Source organism: Belonocnema kinseyi, chromosome 6 (assembly GCF_010883055.1).
Source record: "Belonocnema kinseyi isolate 2016_QV_RU_SX_M_011 chromosome 6, B_treatae_v1, whole genome shotgun sequence".
NCBI classification, from domain to species: domain Eukaryota; kingdom Metazoa; phylum Arthropoda; class Insecta; order Hymenoptera; family Cynipidae; genus Belonocnema; species Belonocnema kinseyi.
Window position 1 is genome coordinate 80,457,739 of NC_046662.1, and position 27,212 is coordinate 80,484,950.

The following is a 27,212-nucleotide window of genomic DNA, read 5'->3' on the forward strand; positions in this document are numbered from 1 at the left end:
AAACTATAAAACTTAATTTCCTGATATTTTTCAGAAGACTTCCCTGAATCCTACCAAAATTTTAGGTGATCGTTAATTTTAATTTTCTGAAAATTCGCTTGACTCCCGAAAAGTTTCAAACTTTCAATATTGAATTTAAGCCATGAGAAGAATAAAAGTCGTTATGAATTTTCAGTAACAATTAATTGAAATTCTATAAATACAGTTAGTTTCTTTATATGATGGTGCATATTTTTTTAAATTTGTATCACAAAATTCCTATTATTGTTAAACTTATGGCGAGTTTAACACACAAAAATCGTATTTTGCGATTGCAGAAAAAAGTTACATTTTCTTGATTATTTCTAAAACTAATAAAGTCATTACATTTCTTTATAGGACTAAACATATGCGCAATTCCATTTCCTAGTAGGATATGTTATTAAAAAATTAAAATTTTACCTGAAAAAAGTATGACCCAGGGGTTAACTAGAACGATGGCGTTTCGGGCGTATCCCCTTTTGATCGCCAGCGGTTCAATTGGAAACTTGAGCTGTTAAAGAATGTTTTATCCGAGAAAATAACCTTACAAAATTTCTTAATTGATTTTGAAGTCTCTTTTTTGAAAATTCTCAGAATAAAATTTGTGACGTCCTCAAACTCTTCTATTTGCCATATTAATTTAATGTGTAACTATATACAAACAATTATAGTGTCAAGATTATCAATTTTGAGAGCATGATTTTTTCATCTAATTCAATTGCTTTAATAAAGTCGCTATTGATTAGAATTATTGAAGATATACTTGAAGAACATAATTAATTAATTGAATGCATACGTTAACTGTTATAAACTCTTTATTAAAGCGAATTTTTTAATATATAAATTGATTGTAGAATCAAATATTTTGTTTAAAAATTGTTGTAATTTATTATTAGAACGTTACTACTAACAAAAACTGATCAGAATTTGAAAACCTATAAACAACTTGTAACGTTATAAATCATTTTGGACACGCTAAAGTAGGCATTGCAGAAAAAATATATATGTGGATAAAAACATTTGATTGAAAGATGATTTTTCATCAATAAGTATTTAAAATTTCGACATTTTAAATAATTTCAGAATGATCAATTTGTTTCAAAATATAAATTACGAAAATCAATACCACCATTTGATTCTAAGGAAAAAATTAAGTAGACACCATATGTTATACATTTTTTTCCTTAACCATATTTTCTATTTAGTATAAATAAACAATTACATCGTACGACCTCCGCTTGCGCATTTTATTATACTACATAACAAATAGGGTTGAGTAAACAATTGTCCAACACATGGAATCCATGCAATTTTTCCTGTAGCATCGAATGGTGCTATATTAGTTCTTTCGTAACTCACATTTTTAAACAAAAAACTTTTTAGAATGTCCTGATATGCTCTAAAATATTTTTGAAACCATTGATATTGATAACACTTTTTAAATTGAAATTTGTTTCAACCCTTTAAAATCTCTTTAAAATCTATTGATGAAGTCTTCTTCGACCACTAAAATTCACAGTTATTTTGTGAAAGTTTTTGAAATGTTTACAATTCCTCAAGTAGCTTTCAGAAATGATTTGAAACCGCTTGAAACATTTTTTAAACTCTTGAAATCCCATGATATTCCTGGTAATTTCTTAAATTGGCGAACATCCGTTGAAATCCTTTTAATTTCCTAAAAATCTCTCGAAAAAAAGTATTAAAATCACTTAAAATAATTAGAAACCCCTTAAAACAATTTAAAATACATCAAAAGCGTTGCAATTTGTTTAGCTTTTAAAAACCTAATGATATTTTCTGAATCGTACGGGATTAAAAAACTCACTGCAATAAATCTTTTTTTTTTGATTTAATGAAATTAAGTTTTATTGTATTTTTTTAAGTAGGTAACCTGTTTTATTTTTAATAAATTATAACGATTTACTTAAAATGTATTCAAATGCATTCAATATACTGGAAATTATTATTCCTTCAAAATTTTGCCGATAATTATTTGATAAGTGAACCTAAAGAAGGAAAATTTTACCTGTACTCAATTAAAATTGATCTGCATTTCAAAGAACATTGTTCAATTCTAAAATTAAAACATTGACATCATAAATTAAGACAAATTTTTTGCTGATTTTAAACTTTAAAGTCAGCCAAATTTGGAGCGTTACAATTTTACACAGTAAAAAGAATGCTGAAATGTAGGATATAACGAATGCTTAGATTCCAAAACTGAATTTATGATTTAAAATTTTTAATTATTTCTCTTTTACTGTGTATAATTCTTGGATCCTTAAATATTTTAATAGATGCAGGAATTTATTATAATTCCATTTTTCCGCAATATATTTTTCTCTTTTCTTTAAAGAGAAATTAATCAAACTTTATAAAATATTCTAGTATAATATTGCTTTAATCTCAGTGCTCTTACATTTTACACTTGACCTTTGTCGCCAGAGCTTTTTACATCCTCATCCATCTGCTCTTGGTTTTATTTAGTTCCGTTTTTATACAATCAACCGTAACCAACAGTAGAAATAATTGTAAAGTTTCAAGGAAAATAATGCTTATATTCGTTATAAAAAGAAACATTTTTTCAACCGTTAATAATAAATAAGAAACAAACAATAATTTGAGTCTAATTTTTATGGAATTTTTCTAGCTATATTTACTCAACTCCAATGTTTGATTTAATGTGTTAGATGTAACGAAATTTCATATTACATCCCACAATGTTTATTTAACATCATAAAAAGAAAGATAAGGTTTTAAACCTTCATACTCCTCACACGTACGTCAATTGATAATGCTGTTAATTGAAATTTTTCCTAAGATAAGAGTATTTGAATCCTAATCTTCTTTACGACATCTTTCAAGGCTGTGATTTTGAATTCCAAAATTTTTCGTGGAATTTAATTTTTTCAATTTTATGTGAATGATTCAAGAGATTGACAATGATTAATCGTAGAATTTGACCTTTAATTTGATCATGATTTGATCTATAAGATTTGATAAAATGATCATCAGTCCTCCTGAAATTGATGACATTTTTTAAACATGATTGGTTATGTTACGTGAGAGAATTTATTCAGATTACAAGTTTTATTTTACATCAATAACGACGTAAAAAGTGTCCTAATAAATCAGATTTTTAAATGATACAAATTATAGGATTGTTCGATTAGATTTGTAAGTCTACTCTCAAGCATGTTATATTACTACTCTTCAAATTATTTCTTCAAAACATAATCAAACAAATATCAAAGAATCAATTATCAAAAATAAATTTTTGATTTAAATTTATTTAGAACTTAAAAGAAAATCCAGAAGAAAATCTCAAAAAGAGTTATCTTTTTTTTTAAGAATTATACAAGTAAGTAGGTTAGTTATGTAATAAAATTTTTCTAGCATGACGAAAAATCGACTATCAAACTATCGTGTATCAAAACACATATAAGCCTTAAGTCCTTGCATCGAAACATATAGATCTCAAGCTATCATCATGACTTGAAAAATTTATTAATAGTAAAAAAACTATAGAAATTTATGTCTTTCCAGTAGAATAAAAAAGATCCTTTGTACTTCTTCAGAAATATTTTTTTCACAGAATCTAGCCTCTATTAAAGAAACTGTTATTGATTAATCTATAAAATATTGATTTAATTTTATATTATTTAATCTTTTTCAGTTCCTACAGATTAAGGCTGACGGAATTAGGAAGATCGGACAACAAATTATCACAGATTGATCCTGCACTAAATTTCCTGCTGAGGACGTATGACCGAACCTTCCCTCTGCAGAGAGTAAGGTAATCAAAATCATCATTGACATATGTAATTGATTCACGATCGTTTAACACCTATGTATTAAGTCCAGTTACTTTCAATATGTTCATTAGATTTGTCATTAATTTTACGCCAATTGTATTCCAAGCATAATCTCGAACTTAATTGAAAGAATGTCCATAGATCTGATAGATTTCTAATCTAAGATTCTACTGCTTCTGTATAAGCATGAATCTCTCTATTATTGCAACAAGAATCAAACACCCACTACTCTCTCTAATAAGACTTTTACTTCGCGCCTCAAAGTAATGACGTATCTTTAATTACTCAATAAATTTTCTTATTGGGTGATTATAATTATTACTACACTAGCCGATAAAACCTCTAATAGTAAATTTTAATTCTTTTCTTATAAACTTTCATCACATTGAATAAAAAAATTCCACATATATTAATTATGCAAACATTTTTTTTTCAAATATGATAACTCCTTTGATAAAATTAGCTTGAAATACCTTTTTTATGACTAAAGGAGTCTTGGACGAGTCTGAGCGAGATCGAATGTTCGCTGAATCTCTGAAATTATTTCACGATTCTTATCATCCTCCTGTCTGACAATCGATGCCACAGTTGGCTCTTCGAACAATGAATTGAAAAATGTTGCGAAATTTCTTGTTTTCTAGAACACTGCTTTCGCAATATTTTGTTTTTCCATAAATTACTGATTGCATTAATGTATCAAACAATGAAGAAAGAATCTGACAAGAAACTAAAGTGTAACGTGGGAGTCTGATTGAAAGTCTATGGTGCAATCGTGTACTTTTAGCTTTTTATAATTGATAATGCCCTAAGTTAATTAAAAATAAGAAATAAAATCATGGCACGAAAAGAGTTGGCGTCCGGATTATTACGTGCCGCTATACAATAATCAACGCTCTTCTCTTTTCAGACATGGTCGTTTTTCCGGCCTTGGCGATTGAGCCTACGTTACTTAACGTCACAGAATCGGAAGGCGATGATCAGCTAATTTTTAACGGAAAACAAGTAGATGGAATAAACGCGGAAAACCGAATTCAAAACCTTGTCTTCAAACCATTTGTTGAAATGACTTCTGGAAAGGAAAACTCCGGAGTGACGTTTACGGGATTCAACGCCGATGTTGATTCTGTGAAGATAAATGTCCCGAATGATAACATCATAGCGGACAATGCCATCGTTCAAAAAGTAGCAGGTGAGACCAAAATTAGGAAATTTAAAAGTTAATATACGGGTAAAGAAAAGAATCCAAGGTCACAAGTAATTACCAAGAATTGAAACTTGAGAAAATTGTTCAAAATTTATAGAGATACTCTCTTGTATTAAACCTTGTGAAACATTTCGCCACAGAAAGCAATTAAAATTTATAATGACGTCCAAGATCTTAATCTATTGTAAATCGGGTTTTCCTGTGAAGTCCTCTGAAAGAGTTTTGCAAATACTGTCACAGATATGCAAGTTGTAAATAAAGATTTTTCAAACTACCTAAAGTGGGCTTAGACTTCAATACTTCCAAGAAAATATTGATAAGTTCTTTTTTTAATGATATTGCTATTAATTCTATTATTAATTACACCTATTATTTTTATTTCGACTTTGAAAAATTCGTTCATTCTTAATGCAGCATTTTGAACAAAGGTGCCATTAATCATTTGACACAGTTAATTGTCATTTAACGGCACTGTTGATATCGGACTTGTATCTGTTCCACAACAGAATGTTCCCTTCTAGAGTTCTATAGTTATTAGAGATTTCCAAACCGTTCCAAAGATCAAAGAAAGATATAAATATTTGGAATTAAAATCCGTTTTGCATGCGGTTTACAAATCGTGTTATCAAATATCGTTGTGAATTATTAATAAGAAGGATAAAAAAAATGACTTATCTAACGAAATTAATTTCTTTCTTAGCGGGTTTAATAACATCAAAAGATGACAAAAAGGAAAAATCTAGTTCAAGTCCAGGAGGTGGTTCATTATCCAGTGGTAGTTCAATAGTAACAATATCCTCCATAACGAACTCTGACCCTGACCCCTTTTTTCCAAATGGACTGGATGGTCATCCCGAAAAAAAGCATAGTAGCTTAAATGAAAAATGGCAACACACAACTCTTCAAGTTTCTGTTCCGTTTTTTATTGCTGGTATAGGAACAATTGGTGCTGGACTGGTACTTGCAGAAGTTCAAGTAAGTACATTCTTTAAAATAAAAATCTGCGCGCTGTGCGTGCGGCTCCCAAGTTTGACCGCGCCTAAGGTGCGTGACTGTTCGCCATCGCGCTTCGCGCTCGATCTTTAGACTTCTCCCACATGTGTGCGCAGCCATTTTAAAATCAAATCTCAACGCTTCGACAATTGTACTTTGATGATTATGAATTCTCCTTTGTTAAAGCTCTTTCATTATGCTCAAACCTTTTATGTCAAACGTATATTATAGCCTGAAAAATGTATATCATTTCAGTAAATGTATATTATTACAATTCATAATATGCATTTGTATTAAAACAAAAGTTTTTCCATTCGCTTATTTTTATAATTTAAAAAAGTGCGCATCCGAAAAAAAACGTTTATTGAACACTTCATAGCAACTTTTGTGATTTTTACAAAAATTTAATTTGTTTATTTTCAATGTTATATTTACGTTTCAAATTAAAATACGCATCATAGGGTAAGGTGATTCTCAGATTTGTAGATATAATTTAGACAAGAAATTTTGTTAAATAAAATCTTATTGTAGCTTGTGTCCCCTTTAATTTTATAAAAAGAGTTTATAAAAAATTTGTAGATATTTTTTGGTTGAAAAACTATTATTTTTTCATTTTTTTTCAACTCTTGTGTTGTTTTTCCAAAAATTTCATTTTGAATCTTATTTCTTACGATTAAAAGAAAATCTACTCGTCCTATCCAAAAATTATTAATGACAAATTTGAATAATTATTCACTCTTTTTTTTAATGAGCAACATTTGTCCATCGATTTTTTTATAGCTTGTTTATTTTTTCAAAGAAAAAAAAAACATTTTTTTTCATTTGTTATGTTGCTTTTCATGAATTAACCAAAAACTACGTGTCCATTGAAAAAGTTATTCGCAACAAGTTTGTAGATGCTTTTTGGGTGCACAATTTTTGTGCATTCATATTTTGTCTTATCTTGCACAGTTTCGCCGCAAGATGCAATTTTGTATTATTTTTTGTGCAATAAAAATTCGAATATTTGATTTTACAGAAAAATTTGAAATTTGTTATGATAACCATGCACGGTTTTAGAAATGCAACGTTTTTCTTTCTCTGACATATTTTCATATCGTGTTTTCTTTGACTTCAAATGTTTGTTTTCGTTTATTTTTTGGAATTTTTTAAATACTATAACTCCGGTAATTTTTTTTCAAAAGAGGCATCATGATGAATTGTTTGTCTTTCTTAGTACTGCTAATAACCGTGCATATAATTTTTAAATCTTAAAAAAGTGGGCTTAAAAATTTTGAAAATGCTTCATCTTTTTAAATTTTTATCCAAAATTTCTCCCCAGTGGGCACAAAATTTGGCGACGTCTTTACGACATCGTTACAACGTCTTTACGATAACTTCCCGACATCCTATGTCCATATCGTTACAATGACCTTCCGACATCGTAAAGACACCTTGACGACATGGAAATTGGTTGTCGTAAAGTTGTCGTAAGGATTTCGTAACGATGTCATAAAAACGTCACTAAATTTGGTCCCCATTGGGTCAAATTTTAGATACTGAAAGAATATACGCAAGGCGAATCCAATCTGTCCATTCTATCAAATTGGTGGGTCAAATTTTATAAAAATCTAGTACCTTCTCTGATGAGAATGTAAAAATTTGCATTTGCTCAATTCATTAGGAAGTTTCATATTGTCATAACCAGTAATTTAATTAATGCAATATCAGATTCGTTGTTAAAACTAATCCTTATGAATTTACAGAATTGGCCTGTCTTCAGGGATATTTCACAACTGTTTATTCTCGTACCAGCTCTTTTAGGACTGAAAGGAAATTTGGACATGTGCCTCGCATCTCGTCTCAGTACCCAAGCAAATTTAGGCAACATGTCTTCCTGTAGAGAGATAATAAAAATGATTGTTGGAAATATAGCTCTCGTTCAAATTCAAGCAATCGTTGCTGCATCATTAGTTGCTATTTTTGCAATTTCGGTATCAGCGGCAGATGGAAAATTTGCATGGAATCATTCTCTCTTAATGATTGCTGCAAGTGTTTGCACTGCAACAAGTTCCTGCTTCATTTTGGGTAACTTTCTTTCATTATAACCAATTTTCTTTTATTTCAGAAAATGTCATTTTAATTCAATTATAAATAATCATTTTGAGTGTGAAACAAGTCGCAATAGCAGACGAGCTGTAAAAAAAGTTATTAGAGAACTTATAAAAACAAAATTAATGTTGATTATCTTGATTGTTCTGTTTGCTGACGCAGAATGTTGTATTTACTGTTTGTCGACCATATCGGATTTTTATCACCGCATGTGTCACGTATTAAACTTAATTTCGTTAATTTCCAAATAAATAAGTCATTATTTACTGAGTTTTATTTACAGATTTTGTCATGATTGCTGTCATTATGGCGTCTCATCGATGCAAAATGAATCCAGATAATTTGGCAACACCATTAGCAGCTTCTATTGGTGATGTTGTTTCCATAAGTGTCTTGTCTACTATTGCATCTGTTTTCTTCGTTAAGTTGAAATCGGACATTTGGATTTTATATCTCGTACTTGCATGTTACTTAATTCTTTTGCCGATATGGGTTTCTATAGTCCTTCATAATAAATACACAAAAAAAGTTCTCACTTCTGGATGGGTACCAGTAATATCAGCTTTGTTCATCAGCGGGTAATTAATTCATTTTGTTGTTAGTATTAGCTCGTATTTTAGTTTTAATTGCATTTTTTATTTTAATCTTGAATTTGTTAGACTGGGTGGACTTGTTTTGGACCATGCTGTAGATGTTCTCAAAGGTTTCGTGATATTCCAACCGATCATCAATGGAATTGGTGGAAATCTAGTTTCAGTGCAAGCTTCAAGAATTTCAACAATGTTACATCAAACTTCCCTTCTGGGAATAATTCCACCTCACACAAAACAATGGGTTTCACCCTGGAAAGCACTTTTTAATGGAGGTACGTTAAAAAAAGGAAGAAAAATAATACTTTTTTTATTTTACAAGCAATCTATTTTTCAATTCCCATTGAAAAAGCATTTATTAATAAAAAAAATCTACTGTTTTAGTGCCTTCAGCAAATACAGCGAGACTGCTCATTGGCATGTCAATCCCAGGTCATATGGTGTTTATATTTGCAGCTGATTATTTCAAACATGGATATTCTACAATCACTGTTCACTTTGCTTTTTCTTATCTTTTGGTTGCCTGTCTACAGGTTAGAATCTACGAATATTTCTTCTTAAAGCAACCTACTTTTCTTTTAGAAATTAAACTGGCACTTATTTCGTTTATATTTTTACACAAACAGGTAATGCTTCTTCTCTACGTAGCCCATTTAATCGTCCATGCAATGTGGCGGTACAAAATTGATCCTGACAATTCAGCAATTCCATATCTGACAGCTTTGGGTGACCTTTCCGGTTCCATTTTACTTGGAGGGGCAATGTACATCCTTTTGGTTGTAGGCAAGGAATACCAAGGTTGATGGAAGTTAAAACGAATTCTCAATTGAGAGAAATCGAATATACAGCTTGCAGAATAGTAGAATTTAAAACGTCCTGAAGAGATTTCTATTTCACCGCATAGGTAGCACTGTGATGAAACACGTTCCTGCCGAGAGCTTTTTTGCAGCTTCTCAGAAATCTAATGGCGTTCAATTATTCTTTACCGAGTGCCAGATGCTAGTCCACTTATTTTAATACCCAACACCGAATAATAATGAAGTTAATACTTCTACTATTATACATGAAAATGATCGTAATAAACAAATTCTAAAACTTAAAACAAACAAAAATGTAATATTTTTCATCTGAGAAAATGTTCTTTAAAGGCTTAGAGTCTTTGAAACATTAGATAAGTCTCAAGGTTTCATATCAGGAATATTGTAAAACTATGAGATAGTGGATTTATTGTTGTTCTGCATAATACGAGAAAAACACAAAAGCTTTCATTACCATTGCTATGTAAACTTGATCTGTATTCTTCGTTATATATTAATGTAAAAACAAGTTTTAGGATTTAATGAAATGTGAGGTATCTCAGTCACTTTATTGACAATTGCCTGTTAATTGCTTTTAATTCTTGATTTGTATATTACTTGTTTTGTTCAACTTGAAATCAAAAACTTCGTTAATACGTAAGAGATAGATGGTTTGTTCATTTTTTATGGTGAAGTCTAATTTTATTAATACATTTTTAAAACTATCGCCCAAGTTCTTTACAAATGCGCCTCTCAAATGAAAATTAAACCAGAGTTCTACAACTCTTCTGTAACTAATTAAATTTCATATTGAGCTCTAAATATGCATTATTGTATGCATATATATATATATATATTCAAGTGATTCTTTTCTTGTGCAATTTTTAATAATTTCGTATCCTTATTAAGTCAATATTGTGAAAAAATATTATGTAAATGTATTCATTTCTTGTTGTTCAAGCGCAACTCGCAAGTGGTTAACAGATTTCAAGTTTTTCAACTTTTAACACCATATTGTAACAGTATTATTGTAACTGAATTATATTTAGTTCATAGTGTCAAAAACACAATACTCAGTAATCACTTTCACAATCTCCCAAAAAGGAAATTTGCGCCCTTCATATCATACATTTATGAAACGAATCGCTATAACAAAGGAAAAAGTATTGTGCAATACTTTTTTCTACAGAATAAAGAAGTATAATTACTTTTTTACCCAAAGACAAGAAGTCATGCAAATTTGTTATTTTTCTACAAGGTCTATTGTCAATTTTTTGGTACTTCACACAGCAATCCCCTATCTCTTAAGTAGACTTCAGAAAATATTTATACAAAAGAATGTACTGGTCTGTAGAAAAATGTTGAATAATAAGAGGAAAAGTTGTCTCAAATATATTTTGTAAAAAAATAACCTGCTTTGTTATTTATTTTTGCCTGTTGGATTAAAATAAGTGTGTATATTTTTCGTAATTTCAATGACTATATCTATATTTTGTCAATTAGTATTTCAATTATTGTAAAAATCTTACTTCAAATTTCGATTTCTTTTTCAAATGATTTTAATAGTTATAAAATAATTTTTATTTAATAAAAGTGTTGAATTATTTTTTCCGATGATTTTTGAATCATACAAAATGTAAGTTGCGATTTAAAATTCTTTAATAAATGCTAAAATTTTCACTGTTATATAGTATACACCATAATTTAAAATATTTCAGAAATCAATTGTCAAAAAAAGCTTATTTAAAAAATATTAGGATTGTAATAAGAACATGTTAAACCAGCAGATATTTGTATAATTTTCAGTAAGCATACTGTAGTGCTTACTGAACTAAAAGATGCCATAAAAGTGTCTCAAACTATAACCACGAGGGCTACGTAATGCAAGTATCAATCCACTAACAAAGTTATACAGATCAATGTCGGGCGTCCCGACAATCGGATCGTCTTCATGTCGCTCCAGTAAATATGCGTCATTGTCATGGTGAGTTTATCACAATTTTCTTATAAAATTCATCATAAAAAACTATCCTAAGAGAACAGTTTTTAAAGTGATTCTAGTTGTATTCCACTTGGCCCTCTTGGCAAAAGGGGCTGTCGTTCGCAATGAAGACATTTGCGCAGCTCAAAACGGAAGAAGATTCTACTTGGAACTTGGTGATCAAGGAATACTCTATGCAAAAAATGTTTCTTTTATTAAAAATGAACCGAGACTCCAAGCATCAAGAATCTATTCAAATAACAGTTCTCATGATCATTGTAGTTTGGATCTCGTCACATGTCCTTCGTGTGTGATTTCCTTGACTTTCAAGAGCATTTCACTTTCCCAAAATTGTGGCGATGGTAAATTTATGTTTGATAATCCTTGTAGGTGAGAAATTTAATTTTATTATATCTTTACGTTTATTATATATTATTTATATTAACGTTAATTCCCCTGAGAAGGTAATCCTTAGTTTAGATTTAAAAACAGAATGGTATCCAATTGCAGATGTGACTATGTTTGGGTATCAGAACCACCTTACGAGGATGTATCTGGATCACCATTTTGTGGATTCCACCCGCCAATTACATATCGTTCTAATACGAGAACCCTTTCGATAAATCTACTTTACAGCCAATCGCACGATCACGCTTTCACCTTAGAGTACACAGCTGAAAGTACGTATAATTCAATCTGGTTAGGAGTTCTCCAGATATTTAGTTACATTATTTATCTATTTCCTTCAGGAAATAGGATACATCTAAAAGGAATAGACATATCAGCAGCGATGGGAAAATCAAGAAACAGCACCAGTAGTGGAATACTTACATCACCCTTTTTCCCAGCATGTTATCCTCGAGATTTAGGGATGGAATACATCATCACTTGTCCAGCTGAGTCTCCTGCATGTCGAGTTCGAGTTCTCTTCAGTGATTTTCAACTAGCTTCTGTTTCCATCATAGAGGTATCTATTTTCTATAAAAATACTAAATCATCTATTCAAAAATCAATAAATAGAATCTTAGAACCCAGAAAAACTTCATAATAGAATCAATTTTTCAGTTTTACGACTGGAATGGTCAACGACTTGATGTCAGCAGTGGTGTCATATTCCGTCCACCTATTATCGTCAGTGCAGGTCCCTCCCTTTTGATTAGATTTTATGCGAATGGTGGAACAGGTCTTGGTTACAAGGCATTTTACTCTTTCGTTCATGGCCATCTTTATGACAAATCTTTACAGCCAATAACGGACTGTGGTGGATATGTTGAAAATTTGGGTGGTGCAATTACAATGATTGACATGACTGATGAAGGAGTCAAAATCTATGATTGTGTCTGGCTCATCAGACCACCTAAAACTTATCTACATATGAAGACACACATATACATAAAAGTCATCACGTTTGATGATATGGGTATGTTCTATTTAACAATATCTTGAAATATAAACCTTGTCAGTTGAGTAATTAAAATTATCCTATATACTCGTAGCTGGAAATACTGAACTTGTTGTTAAACAAGGACCTACATCAGCATTGCTACCTTTGGAAATTCTGCGACATCCTGTAAGTCAACTTCAACCTCGTAGGTTAAAAGAACACATTGCTCCTATTTCTAGTGGATTCCATGTGACTCTTCGTGGAGTATTTGGTCCGACTTCTCATCTTGCTATGGCGTATGCGGCTTTCAGCTACACAGGTTTGTGACAATTGAAAAGATGAGAACATCTTCTTTAATTCTGTAATTTAGAAGATAAAAACATTCACCTTTATTTTATCTTGCATTGCAGATTGTTTTACTGAAACAGACTTTCTTTGCGAGAATCACAGATGCATACCAATTCAGCTAAGTTGTGATGGATTTGACCATTGTGGAGACAACAGTGATGAACCAGCTACTTGCACTCAAAGTCAATATCTTATAATATTTTTTATAAATCTTGTTCATTTTCTTTGAACTTACGGCTTATATGATATTATAAGTTTATATCTCTTTTCAGACTGGGATTTGGAGCCCCAAGATAGGAAGTGGCAGATTAACAAAGCCAACTACTACTTTCCGAAAATCGACAGATATCCTGATTTGAAAACAGCTACTCTAGTCTTCGTAGCCAGCAGTTTGGGTTTGATTACACTGATATCTGCTCTTATAATTTTGCTTTACAGAATGGGTAAAAGAGCCAGGCAAAACAGGGATCTACAATCTCGTTTGCAGACTATCAGCGAACTGTTAGGTAGGTTCAAGATTTTGTAATGTATTTTTAAGAACAGTGTATAATCTCATATTTAGGGTCCACAGTTTTTGATCTTGCGGATGATGGTTCAAGAGTTGAGCAGCCCATGTCTCCGGATGATCCACCTGTTTACGAATATCCACCAGGCTATGATGAAGTTGTAAAGGTAGGGATGGAGAATGAACGTTTGAAATTGAGAAAGAGCAAATTTAACTCGAGTTGTCGTAGAAGTAGAAGCTGCAATAACCAGTTCTCGTAAGTATCAGATGATTAAAACCAAAATTATGTGTGTTCAGTAATAAGATAACAGGTATTTATCAATATCAAAAGTATTTTCTTCACTTCTTTTATCATCTTTTAAAAGGGGTGGCTGTGAAGGACAATCTGTAGGTATCTTTCCAGATGGAGCTGGTACAAGTCGCAGTTATCAAAGTATTTCTGTTCTTGATTCGAGTGTACAAAGAACTGCAACTCCTCCTCCGCCATATGTGACACCACCAGGAACTATTTCAAAATATATGAACCTTCATATTCAATCTTATTCTGCAGAGTGTGAGTAATGATCTGCTAAGGATGTTTCCTTTATCGGACATAGGACCAACATAATTGAAAAAATTATTCTGAAATATAGTGATCCTTGGATGATTTTCAGGTGCAGACAATTTCAATAACCATAGTGATAGAACTAGATGTGGCGAGATCGAAAACAGTGAGGAGCATTTAAAGACAATAATAGTTTCTGAAACAGCTGATCCAGGTCTAACGTCGTCCCCTGATGCAGAAACACTTGGTACGTATCTTCAAAACTATGGTGCGAACTCTTCTGAAAACTCTGCTCCACAGTTGAACAACTGGAAAGATGCATCGATGGACATCAATCCAGAATTCGTCAAAAAGTCAAAAAATGCCGAGGAAATCGTGAATGTCGCAGAAAATAGAAATAACATGACTCTTTTGACTGAAGAAGCTAGTGGATCTGCAAATAATTCCGAAGATCCTGGATCATCAAACTTAGGCCCAGAAACTTCCGCTAGTCAGAATAAAAAACCAAGGTCTATGAAACTAAGGAAAAAATCAGTACCATCAACTTCCTCTTCAATTTTTAAAGCAAATTCTTCATCAAATTCTGCAGCAGTCTCACCAACTTCTTTAGCAATTGCTGCTGCTTCTTCTACAGCTTCTTCACCAGAAGATACATCATCATCTTTATTACCAACAGCACCTTCATCAGATAACAAAACCGTTACATCAAAACTATTCGGAAACTCAAAAATCGTTAATAAGTCTCACCAAAGTATGACTTTAAACTCGAACAATTTTGCCACAGTTTCTCCCTCTCTTTGCGGTCCATTTGGCAAATCTTTTAGGCGAAATGGTCTCTCTAGAAAATTTTCGATATGCTCATACGATAGTTATGCAACTAAAATAAGTGCTCTAAGTACCAGCAGTAGTTATGAAAGATTACATGATGATTTCGATATAGTTTCTGAAGCTTGTAGTGTTATCAGTTTGAATACCAGAATGAACACTCCTATCAGTACCCCAAGGATTATCAAAAAACGACACATGCCATTAGCTAAACCTTCTTCTAGTCGGCATACAAATTGTGACATTGAAAGTCTCTATGAAGGAATTAGGATTTTTGACTCCTTCCTAGCTAAAAATGGAATGAACTCAGTGAATTCTTCAAAAAATTTATCAATTGTAACGCTTTTTGGAACACCAAGGTACTCTAAAAAAAGAGTTCCAAAGGCTCGTGACTCTGAACATGAATTGGAACGAAAACGATGTTGGCGTTCTACTGGCGATATTTTATTCTGATTTCCTATATAAATTAATTTCATATTTATTTTAAACTTCTTAACTTTATTGAGAAATCAGTCGTTCAATAATGGATAACCTAACTATTAGACTTTTTAATAATAGAGTACAAAGCAAACAATTTTGTAGATCAAAGAAGAATAATGTATATTTTTGAACCTAGTAATTGAACTAAAAACTAAACTGTACCATTCTGTAAAAACCTAAGAACTTTTAAAATAAAAATTGATGTAAACACAGAACTTTTTTTGTTAATACTATGAACAAATTTTCTAATAAAAAAAACTTAAGAAATAAATGTGAAAATCCTGAGCTTCACGCTTCACTTACATTTATTTGTAATGCTTTAAGTACAAAATTAGTCAACGAACTACATACTCGTTTTACCTCAACATACCAAACATACATATGTACATCTCAGCTTTATAACAATATTCTTTTATTTCCATTATTCAGTTCAAGTACTGATTATATTAAACATTCATGACATACAAAAACAATTACAATAAATTAAATATTTATTTTGCCTCTCATAAGGTTACGAAAAAATATATGAAATTACAAATGTGATCATTATTCTGTTTGCAAATTTATCAAGTCAGTGAATTTATGTATTATTTAAAGGACACGTCCTCACAACAGTTATTTTCCTCGCACTTCTAGACTTTGTGTCAACACAGAATAACTGCTATTCAACACTCTCTTTAGCACACACTTATTAGATATATTTAAAATCTTCCAAATAACTACAAACGGTGTGATTTATCACCCATCATTGTAAGTTCAAATATATTTTTGGGAAAATACAGAAAATGCACACTTCAGTTGAAACGAATAACATTTTTCTTCTACATGATTAGACCTGTTGGAAACTTTGATAGATATAATGAAAGTTTAAATATTTTTTCTCAATCTTAAATACCGAAATAACTAGCGACTATAATAAAGACTTTTAAACTTAAATGTCATTCACGAGTGATAAATCGGAATTGGAAAGCACACAAAATGGAAACATCATTATCGATTTTTATATGAATAAAGTTAGCACCTTCAATTCCTAATCTACCTTTTCTGCGTTCAGCATTCCTTTTTTTCTATTTCTTCATTTTATATTAATAAATTCGAAAAATCACTCAAAAAGAGAATAGAAATAAAGCTATTTTAGACAGACAAATATTATCCAAAACAAATTATTCAACTAGCATTACTCGTTTGTAGAAAACGTTGCAAATACTTTGATTTTTTGTAAATTACACTAAACTATAGTAAATTCTCATTTTTGGTCTTAGCTTTTACTGGCAAAATAAGTTTCAATGCCTATAATTATCTCTTAACAATATTTTTCATTGTACATCATTTCACAATACCTGATTTGAACTTGCAGTTCAAGTTGTAACTGGCTATAATATAATGGCAACAATTTTATCAGAATCGAGAATTTCATCCCCAATTATGACACTTCAAAATAAAAGAGCTTTCTAAATCCTAACATGAGCATTTTTTTAATGCATTCAAATAAGTGATTTTTAAACAGTGCCGGTAACTATGTGGAAATCTAAAGTCATTATTTGAAACACAGTTTTTAAAATTAAAGTGTTTTCATTTAAACCTAACAGGCCATTCATCAATTATCGAATCTCAATTATTATCAATTTATCAAATTTAATCAAGTTCGCTGCAGTTGTTACTTTAATCAATTTTGGCAAATGATCAATACTATATCTTGTAAAGCAGGGAAGATATTTAATTTTTTTTCGGAAGGTCTTGAAAATCAGGATGACCCTAGGATTACATTATTATTATCATCATAACTATAATTTTAATTCCAGTGTTCGGAAATAACTAGTTACTTAAAAGTCTATGCATGTTTAAAAACGATAATTAATTATTAATATTAAGAGAAAAATTGACAATAGGGTATAATTAATATTCTTAGTGATATGATTCTTGCCTTAAAAAAACAAAATGCATTTTTAATACTTCAAATAAAAAGCAATGTAATGAGAGGACATTTCTGATATATTGAACGCTTTAAGTTTTTAAATGACAGATACTTTTAAGAGTGTTTAAGAAAAAGTTGACTAGTAACGATAAAATTCAACTTATTTTAGAGAAGAAACACTTATTGTTTAGTGAATAACTTTCCGAACACTGATAATTCGTCTAATTATAATTTTAATTATAATAATTTTTTGATTAATCAATTACTTCACACAATGACAGTACCGCTTTTGGCCAAAATCGAGGCACTTTGCACTGTAAGCATAAGAGTTTATTCTGCTGACCTCTTCATCAGAAATACTGTAATTACCCGAACCGTAATATCGTACTGTTGCTTCGAATTTTGCATCTCCAGGAGTCACTTCAATCATATAAAAGTACTCCGTAACAGAAGTCGAATTTCCAACCAAATCCAGAACACGATGCACTCTGTGAATTTTCTTCACCTTCTGTTTTGAGCACAGACGTTTACCCTTTTTGTTCTTATAATTTTTGACTATATTTTCAATGTGATCGACAATTTTTTGGGCCCCTGCTACCACAACTTTGTTGCCAGTATCTTCCTTTTGGAAGGCTGTACAAACACACCAATGAGAAGCCACTCCAGCATCTTCACAGCCTCTTTCCATTGGAACAGTTTTGAAAAGTGATCTACACTTTGGACAACCAGAACTGGAAATTGCTTCACCACCAGCTCTCATCAAAATATCTCTCAACGTTTCGTAAAGATCATAAGGAGAAGTTAATCGATTCTGATTAACTGTCAGAGCTTGAAAGGCTTCTGGATCCTCTTCTCGAAACCATTCCGGTAGCCAAATGTAGATGAAAGGCAATCTTTCTTCATACCAACCAATAAAGGTGTTTCTGATGTCTCCATATCGCATTCCATGATCACTCAAAAAAATAATCATCGAATCATTCATTACTCCTTCTTTCTCAAGGTGTTCTAATTTTGTAAGAATGTGGGCGTCCATCGATGATAAGCCATTGATGGTGTCATGGCTGATGGAGTTCATCCAGAAGAATCCAAAATATGGTAGACCTAGAAAGGTTTTCGCAAACTCTATCGCATAGTCAAGGATCCTTTCGACTGTAACTTCTGGACCTGTACAGTATTTGTCTCCAAATCTTGTTCGAATGCTTAGGACCTTCTCGCTAGCTATCATATAAGGTCGAAGGTAGTAGTCTGTTGGTGGATCAACGAACCCAACCTGAAAGTGAAAAGATCAAAAAGTTTACAAATAAAATTTTAGAATCTGTATTTACATCAGGAAGTAAAAGCACTCAAGTGACTGGTCCAAAAAGAGGTTCGATCAGAAAGATTTTGGAATGATACTCACCTTGAGGTAGTTAAAAGTACTAATTTTAGCTTCGTCTTCCGCATAGGCCGTGACAAACCCAACATTTCGAAAATTGTACCAAATCATAGGACAATGATCCAGGCCAAAAGGGACAGTCGGTTTGCATCTACCATAAGAATCTGCTTGATTTTGGCCAGTCAAAAGTGCCATTAAATTTGGAAAAGTATTTTCTCCCATCTTATTGTAGCCCTTCATACTTAACCATCCCTTTACTCGAATATGATTTTCTGTTCGAGGTAGTGTCCTTTGGAGATTTAATCTAGACACATTGTCAAGACCTAATAACAAAACACTCAATTTCCTCTGTCGACCAATTGTTGCATTTCCGGATTCAGAAATGTTGAGGCGATCCAAGACTTTTTCGGGATTCAGAACTGGATGAACGTTATCGTAAACTGAAACTGCCTTTTTTGGCTTTTTGTATTTCGCCTTTGACTTATCTTTCGTAGCTTTTGATCCCTTGTTTTCTTTGCAAGACACCATCAGGAGCTCAACTTCTTTTGGCAAGGTGACTGAATTGCCAAAGTCGACACAATGTTCAATTCTGAAGAATGAAAACAATTTTTATTATTTCAATTTAAAAAAAAAATTGATCACAAACTCTTTAAACATTCGGAAAGTTTTGTTCTTACTTGACTGATGAGTCAAATTTTTCCTGAGGTCTTGGCTTTTTCGGGACCGGTCTGATAATCGGGGCCCAGCAGCAAGAGAGTCCTTTATAATGTTTGGCCTCTTTCTCGTTGATCATTAAAATACTGTTACCATTGTTATCGCGCGTTATCGTTGTCAAAAGTGGTGATTTCGAGCAGACCTGGAATTTTTCCTTCTTCACAAATTTAACAATGGACGGATCTAGAGGACTTTTCGATAGCATGTGACATTTTGAATTCCACACCAAGTATCCATCAACAATATCTAGAAATTAATTTAATATAAGAAATATAAGTTTACAAACAATTCAAAATACATATATGGTTCATTCCGAATTTTTTTTTAATTCCAGGCAAAAGTTTTCGCGACCATGTCAGCGTTTAGCTGGCGATTTTTTCCTAATAGCAGATAACCAAAAACTCACAAAAACTTTGTTAAATCATAAAAATATTTTTCGAAACCTGATTATAATTGTAAATAATAATTTTATTTCTAATCAGCTGCATAAAAATCAAAACTTAGCATCAAAATTCCTTCATATTATTATAATTTATTGAAAAAATTATATTTCCTTCAAGCACACTAAACTTAGATTTTCTCAGAACAAAGCCATTTTTCGTATCAAACATTTATTATTCTTATTCAGCGTTCTCATACTTGAAGATACAGTTTGAATTTTTGTAAAAAATTGAAAATTCGATTTTTAATTTCTACCGACAGTCGATTTTTAAAACCTGTAAAATTGTAACATCAAAATTCTCAAACAATTTACTCTACATTGGCTAAAATTTTTAAATCAAGTCTTTTTCCCCTGCATTCAGAATCTCAATATTTCAGAAAACAATTTCAATTTCTATTGAAGCTAACGATTTTATATTTTTATCGTAATCTGAAGATGAGTCTCTTTTAATTTGTGGTCAGTGTCAGTTTGAAATAGAAATAATTTTCGTGAAGCCTATTTTTTCCTTTTACATAAATATTGCGACTTAAATGCCATAGTATAAACTTTATACTTAATATTATATGTAAATTCATACATTTAAACTTGTACAAAAAAAAGGCTTAAAAGTATTTCTGTACATTTCAATTTCCGAGGTACTTTCTCTTCGAGAAATCGAGTGGTTTGATACTATAAATAAGTGGCTTAGCGACACTTTCTTATAATCGTTGAATTATGATGGAAACTTATAGAGAATAAGCTAGAGATTTGGTTTCTAACTTAGGAAATTATTTTTCTGCAAATTACCTGAAACTTATTATAAAGTTCCTGGAAATTTATGGAACTATTAACTCCCGTCACAAGACCGGTTTCGGGCATTTCTCGCCTTGGCCTTGATCCTAAATCTAATCACATCAAATGACAATTGATGACAAAAATTACAATGTGTGGTTTGAAAATAAGATAAGAGACAAAATGAAAATTCTGAGAAGAGTATAGAAGCAAGAAGTTCTTACGAGCTATACTTTCAAGAATTAAAAAAATATTAATTTAATTTTTTGAGTAGAGTGAAGGAAATACGAAATGAGCTTTACCTAGTTATTATTTTCAATCATTTGAAGCTGCATTTTTTCAAGTTTTAAATCTAGTAAATATCTCGAAATCTTGAGAAATTATCTCTTAGTACAAAAAACACCACAAGAAACAAAAAATAAGTTTGATTCTCATCATCATTTCTATTAGTTATAGGGAGAAAAAAACAAAATCGACTTTACCCAGTTGCCATAATTGTTTCCCAACAACAACCTCAACTTCAATCACGCTCTTTGCAAAAATGAAATTTGTTTCTTTACCCAATTCTAACATTTACCGATAAGCTAAAACCTAAAGAACTTCAAATTGCAAAAAAAAAATAATTTTCAACGAAAGTGGACTAACCTAGTTGTCGTTCGCTGATTGCAATTGTTTAAGATTCTGAAACTTGGATACAGTCTTGTCTTGAATATATTGTTAACTGGAAGGCCTATTCAAATATTTTGGTTTTAAAAGAAAATAAGACAAGTATTTTACCGACTTGCGAAACTTGTTTCTTTCACAAAATTATGAGTTTTAAAATTTTTAAAGTTGAAACGCAGATTATAAAAAAAGCCCACATTTTTGTTAATGATGAAATATTTTTTAATATAATACATGTATTTATCTTTTTCATTCGGATTCTGATATAATTTTTCTTTCGGAATTTCCGTTAGAAAATTTGTTTTAATTTCAAAAGTAACAAAATGGTGGTGGTTTTTCAAAAAAAGATTTTAACATTTTATTCAAAACTCTACCGTTTTTTTTTCTTGATTAGATTCATCCTAATGATAGAAGATAGTTCAGAATATAATAACCTGAGCTTAAGCCTTGGTAAACAGAGAATTTTTAGTTGTGTGAAAAAAAAATTCACATTTCTTGCACAAGATATGAAAAAAGTCAAAAAAACAAAATTGTTTCTTTTCGAGATTTTTTCGCAAATATGTATTAAATCATGTAAGATTTCTTTTTTTCTCAAAAATAAAATTTTATGTTGGGATTAGTTTTAACAAACTTTTTGGTGCAGAAACATTGAAGTAAGTCGATGAATCATTCATTGCTTTCTTATGAAATCATAACATTGTATTAATGGAAAAAAATTAAAGGATTTTATCCATATTATCGCAAAATTCTCGAAGCTGACGCGAGATAAAAAATGTGTCAAGAGACATTTTTCTAGAACTTTTTTACAGAAACATTTTTATTTCTTTTACATTTCTCGTACTTTTGTGTGATTTTGGCAAAAAATGTGAATTTTCGTTTTTCAGACAAAAAATATTATTCTTTACTATTACTATTCTATATTATGCTATATTACTATTTTAGAAAAACAGCCGCGATTTTGGCACTTTTAAACTTCCTTAGTTTTCCAAAGAATTTAGAAATAGTACAAGAAATTGTATGAGAATCACAAAGAAAAAGTCAAATACCTATATTAAAAAATAAAACACTTGAAACAATTTAAAAAATTCAAATAATCCTAAATTGGTTAAAATTTTTCCCGACAAATCAGTAAGATTAATATCAGTAACTAATACCAGTAAGAGTAATATATGAAGAAAGATGTCGTGTTTTATAATGCATGTTTATAACAGACTTAAAAACCTTTAAAAAATACAACAATTTTGTTGAACAAATTTCCTCTCCGATCAATATTTTTCTAAAAAAAATTCATTTTTATTTTATAAAATGTGTTACTTTTTTTTCTACGTTTTAGCAAAGAATGTTTTGAAAAATTCCAGATGATATCAAACAAGATTTTTTTATTTTATTTACATCGGTTGAATGTGTAAATGCTCATAAATATTATTTTTAAAGGCCATTAGTTTTACGCCAGTAATTAGTGAATTAATAACTTTGATACTTTTTTAGCAATTGATGATTCTCTAATATGAAAGAGAAGCATGAACGTGAATAATTCAATGACTTGCGAAAAATTGTTAGAAAAATTGCCGGTATTCTTTTTAAATTGAATTAATTTATACATACAGACTCAATCGATTTAGATACCATAAATATTCTTTTTTATTATTATCAAAGAAAATCTACACCTTTCTTCATAAATTAGAAAACTTTAAGGAACTTTTTATTTTTGTCATAAAAGCTATTGTAACTTTTAAAGGATTAACTACATGAAAAAATATTTTATAGAATATATGTAATGTAGTCTATTAAGGTATATATTTCTTATGAATAATATTTTTTCTTAAAGGCATAGTTCTTAAGGTAAAGTTCGTTTTGTAACTAAAATCATAAAAAAATCAGCGTGATTTTCATTTTTTCTCAAATTTTTCGAAAAACAATTATTTCGCCAAAAAATGTTGTACATGTTTTTTTTTAAATCTTTTTGGACTTTTGGTGAAATTTAGTAAAATTGTAGACAACATTGAAGGTGGTCTTATTTTTTTAGTTTTTGACATATATGTATGGTAAACATTTTCCCTACATCAGTAGTGGGTCATCCTTTAAAAGGGAACCACACCTTCTAATTCTCATCTGAACATATTAAATGATAAAAATATTGATTTTATTTCTTACGCAAAGGTTCATCATATATAAGGTTAATTATGCTATAAAAAAAGTTTTGGCTGATATGTCAAAATTGGGTGGATGATTCCTGACGAATTTGTAAAATTATTTTTCAGCACATATAGAATACTTTCTATAACACTAACAACAAATTTTTATTCAGTGAATAAGAAGCAAAAAGATCTCCAGGATGCAGGTACCTACTCTTTATCTTTAACCCAGTTGAAAATAATTTTTTATAAATTTTTTAATTTGATCCTAACCCTAAGTGACTCACCAATGGTGTCAGGACTCACAATTTATTTTAAAAAATCTTACCAGTGTCGTTGTACGATTTGAAAGACAAGTATTGTAAATTGTCAATTTCATTTCCGGAAATTAAATACAGCGTCAGAATCAAAATACAAGGCAGAATTAGAAGAACCAATCCGGGTCTTCGACAGCAGAACTCTTTGAATCGGGACCACTTCGATTTCAGCATTTTACATCTGGTCAGTCAAAGTTTCAGCTTATCCACAATAAAGTCTAAAAAATGCCATCTTCTTAAAAACTCTTTATCCTTTATTTGGCTATGAATTTTGCTATTTTCACTTCCATTAAGCGGAACCTCGTCAGATTCTTCATCCACTTCCATTTCCTCACTTTCGTTTCTAATACTCATTTTTTAGTGGAAGCCAAGCCTCCAACTTTTATTGCATTTTATTCCTTGTCCGAGAATATAGACACTAGTAATCTAAACAAATATCAATTCATTTCAAGTATAAAATATTAAGTAATTATATAATGTATAAATTGAAGCTATTGACACCATTAATTTATTATTGCATTTAACTAAATTGAATAGGTAAATCTAGCGTCAGTAAGAACTATAGAGTATGATATGAAACTAATGATAAGATATGTATAGTCTTTCTGTAGGTCACTATCAATGACGCTTATTTAACTTGACGACATTTAAAATTGAAGGGAGTATAAAAGCTTGTTCAAAGTTTATTTTTATTAAACTGAAGGTTCAAATATCAAACATTTTACTTTAGGAAACTGACATTGAACACAGGTTGAACACAACACATTATTTAGTTCATCTTTTACTTTCTACCCAAACTAAAAAACAAATTCAAGAACAAATTAAAGAAATTTTTTTCGTTTCAAGAACGGTAATTTCATTTTATTTCCGTCTCGAGTACGAAAAAATTGTAGTTTCTTTAGAGGTAAGTTCAAACATAAATCCTTTGACTTTTACCTTGACTTCATGTTTAAATTTTGGTGAGTATGGCCATGAGCTTGAATTGATCGTAAAACCAAAATAAAAAACACAAGTTCTTTCAAGAAAAGATTAAAAATATAAATCTCGCCACAATTTAAATAGTAAAAAATAAAATTTTTGATTATATAAAATTCAGTTAAATTGATTTTCAAGAAGACTTTGTAACAAGTTATTGTGTTATTCCTAAAAAGTAAAATATTCAATATATAAAAACAAATTATTCAAGCACAGGTAAAAAACACAGGTGAGAAAAGGCATTTATGATATAAAATATGAAGAAAATCTCAACTAATATCGAAAATCTGCTAAGCATATTTTCTTTATATTGTAAAAATATAAATGATTAATTATCTTAGATATTCAAAATCGAATATAAATATTGAAAATAAATATTAAAGCACACTTACATCGATCCGAGTCGGTGATATATTACAAAGAATTGACACTAATTTGAAAAAGTATGCTTCTTAAATTCACCATCCGATTTCAACTTTTTTCGACTATCACAAGTTTACTGATTTTTTTGTTCGAGATTTTATAGTTAAGAAATTATCATATAACTGAATTTCTAGAATAAACGTAAGCAAACGAACTCATTTCACGTGCTATCCCGGAGCAGTACGGCATCCGACTGACTGAGCCGCAACCCTTTCTAAAACGCGCAAGACTATTCACCCCAGACAATTGCAGGTAGCTGGGTGTAGTAAAAGTATTTAGACATGATGAGTGTCCACCTGTCAATTACAAGCAGATGCTGTCTTTGAATAGATTCCCTGTTAGTTTTTTTCTGAAATTAATTAGATTTGTTTAAAATTAGAATTCGTCTCGAATTAAAATGTTGAATTAACTAAAATGTTGATTAACTATTTGTTTGAAAGTTATATAACCATAAAAATAATAAATAGGAAGGATGTTCTTTAAGTATACCAAATGTATTGCTGGAACAATAAACAAAGATAAAGAGAAGGGAAATACCATAAAGATAACATTTCCTTCCTTTTTTTGTAGCAGATCAACAACTTTTGTGAAGTCAACTGCATGGAAATTTTAGTAAAATGTATTCAATCCTAATTCTGGCTTAGCAGGTGCTAAGAAAAATAAATAAACGTTAGAGTTTCTAAAGAAATACTAATTATTTTTATAAATTTTGACAATGCTTTCTAAGTTCTTAAAGCCCAGATTCAGTATTAAATTCAAGGTTTAAAAGAGAAACAAATTTTTTTATTTGAAACATAATGAAAATTCTAATTTCTTCGTTAACAATCATTGGAAAAACATCTGTTTAAAAAAATAATAATTTCGATTGATTTATACATTTTTTAATTTATCAAATACGATATTTAAAATTGATAGACGTCCTGACTATTTTTTGCGGTGTGAAGAACATTGAGCAAAAAAGTTAATGAGCCTCCAAAATCTGTTTTTTTTTTTAACTAAAGAAAGGCAGAATGACTTTCTTCCCATCTGTATTAAGCCCGTTTCATATGTAATTCCAATGTAATTTTACGATTTCCGATGTTTACATATATCCCTGATATAATTACATAATGACATACTTATGTAATTACATAATTTACATAATGCTTCCATTATTTACTTAAATGTAATCTTTTCATAAGAAACTAATTTTCATATTAATACGATAATCTCGCATGTAAATTACAAAGTTTCCACTCGCAATTTCAACCCGTGGTTAGACTCAAGGAAATCCTTCTTTCTTGTGAAGTATATTATTCAATTCTAATAAATTAAAATTAGATTTCTGTTCTATATTTCTTTTGAAATTAACCCTTAAACGGCCAAAACGCCACTACCGGTACACTGCTTTTCAACGGCCAATAACTAAGACTATTCGACACTAGAAAAAATTGAGACACATATATTTTTATTGCTTAAGATCTTCTCTTTCCGACGGTGGTAATGAAATTCCTCAAAAAATTGATTTATTATCCCAAAATGCAGTTTAAACAAAAAAAAACGTGATTTTTCGTGCCTATTTTTTTTGTGCACCATTTTCCAAAGCTTTTCGAGTCTGTAATTAACCTGGAATCTCACTAACCGGTGGAATAAATGTCTAAACTTTGAGAATCCATGGTTTAAAGATCGATTTTTCGTTTTAGTATTTTCAAAATGGCGTCTTAATGGCAAAATTTTTGTGAAAACATTCATGAATTTTTTACAATAAACGATGCGCTTTTCGGAAAAATCATCAGAAGTAAAAAGTTCTTGTAATCAGCCAGGGAATACGCCTGAATTTTTTCGAAGCGTTTTGAGTAAAATTTTGGATTTTGCATATGAACAATTTTTGCAAAATTCAAAATTTTGCTCAAAACGCTCCGGAA

The 27,212-nt window shown here is 30.4% G+C and overlaps 3 protein-coding genes across 9 annotated transcripts in view; 2 read left to right on the forward strand and 1 right to left on the reverse strand.

The window, feature by feature from the left end:
- LOC117174304 (solute carrier family 41 member 1-like) overlaps positions 1–10,131 on the forward strand; it is a 35,641-nt gene extending 25,510 nt beyond the window's left edge. For all 3 annotated transcript variants that reach the window (XM_033363287.1, XM_033363288.1, XM_033363286.1), the window contains exons 2-9: positions 3,698–3,817; positions 4,744–5,025; positions 5,741–6,015; positions 7,779–8,100; positions 8,408–8,702; positions 8,784–8,989; positions 9,099–9,247; positions 9,341–10,131. In XM_033363287.1, the coding sequence (XP_033219178.1) occupies positions 4,746–5,025; positions 5,741–6,015; positions 7,779–8,100; positions 8,408–8,702; positions 8,784–8,989; positions 9,099–9,247; positions 9,341–9,517 (1,704 nt within the window). In that variant the 5' untranslated portion in view covers positions 3,698–3,817; positions 4,744–4,745 and the 3' untranslated portion in view covers positions 9,518–10,131. The remainder of the gene's footprint in view (positions 1–3,697; positions 3,818–4,743; positions 5,026–5,740; positions 6,016–7,778; positions 8,101–8,407; positions 8,703–8,783; positions 8,990–9,098; positions 9,248–9,340) is intronic.
- A 1,303-nt stretch (positions 10,132–11,434) lies between these two features.
- Positions 11,435–15,570, forward strand: LOC117175714. 3 transcript variants are annotated; one of them, XM_033365487.1, is made up of 11 exons: positions 11,435–11,495; positions 11,564–11,882; positions 12,003–12,172; positions 12,242–12,459; positions 12,558–12,912; positions 12,989–13,195; positions 13,287–13,406; positions 13,497–13,730; positions 13,787–13,985; positions 14,095–14,282; positions 14,383–15,570. In XM_033365487.1, exons 1-11 carry the CDS (start codon positions 11,480–11,482, stop codon positions 15,549–15,551), a joined length of 3,195 nt encoding a protein of 1,064 aa, XP_033221378.1. In that variant the 5' UTR covers positions 11,435–11,479; the 3' UTR covers positions 15,552–15,570. The 3 variants fall into 3 exon arrangements, with proteins under 3 accessions (XP_033221378.1, XP_033221377.1, XP_033221379.1); XM_033365486.1 differs by having other exon boundaries at positions 11,458–11,495; positions 11,555–11,882; XM_033365488.1 differs by lacking the exon at positions 11,435–11,495 and having other exon boundaries at positions 11,735–11,854.
- A 295-nt stretch (positions 15,571–15,865) lies between these two features.
- Positions 15,866–27,212, reverse strand: part of LOC117175716 — a 17,095-nt gene continuing 5,748 nt past the window's right edge. Inside the window, exons 1-5 of one of the 3 annotated variants that reach the window (XM_033365491.1) lie at positions 25,464–25,653; positions 23,922–24,336; positions 19,546–19,828; positions 18,893–19,457; positions 15,866–18,763 (exon numbers count right to left, since the gene is read on the reverse strand). In XM_033365491.1, coding sequence (XP_033221382.1) covers positions 17,756–18,763; positions 18,893–19,457; positions 19,546–19,828; positions 23,922–24,084 — 2,019 coding nt within the window. In that variant the 5' untranslated portion in view covers positions 24,085–24,336; positions 25,464–25,653 and the 3' untranslated portion in view covers positions 15,866–17,755. Of the gene's footprint in view, positions 18,764–18,892; positions 19,458–19,545; positions 19,829–23,921; positions 24,337–25,277; positions 25,654–27,212 lie in introns of those variants that run through there. The other 2 variants (XM_033365489.1, XM_033365490.1) reach the window with 2 other exon arrangements.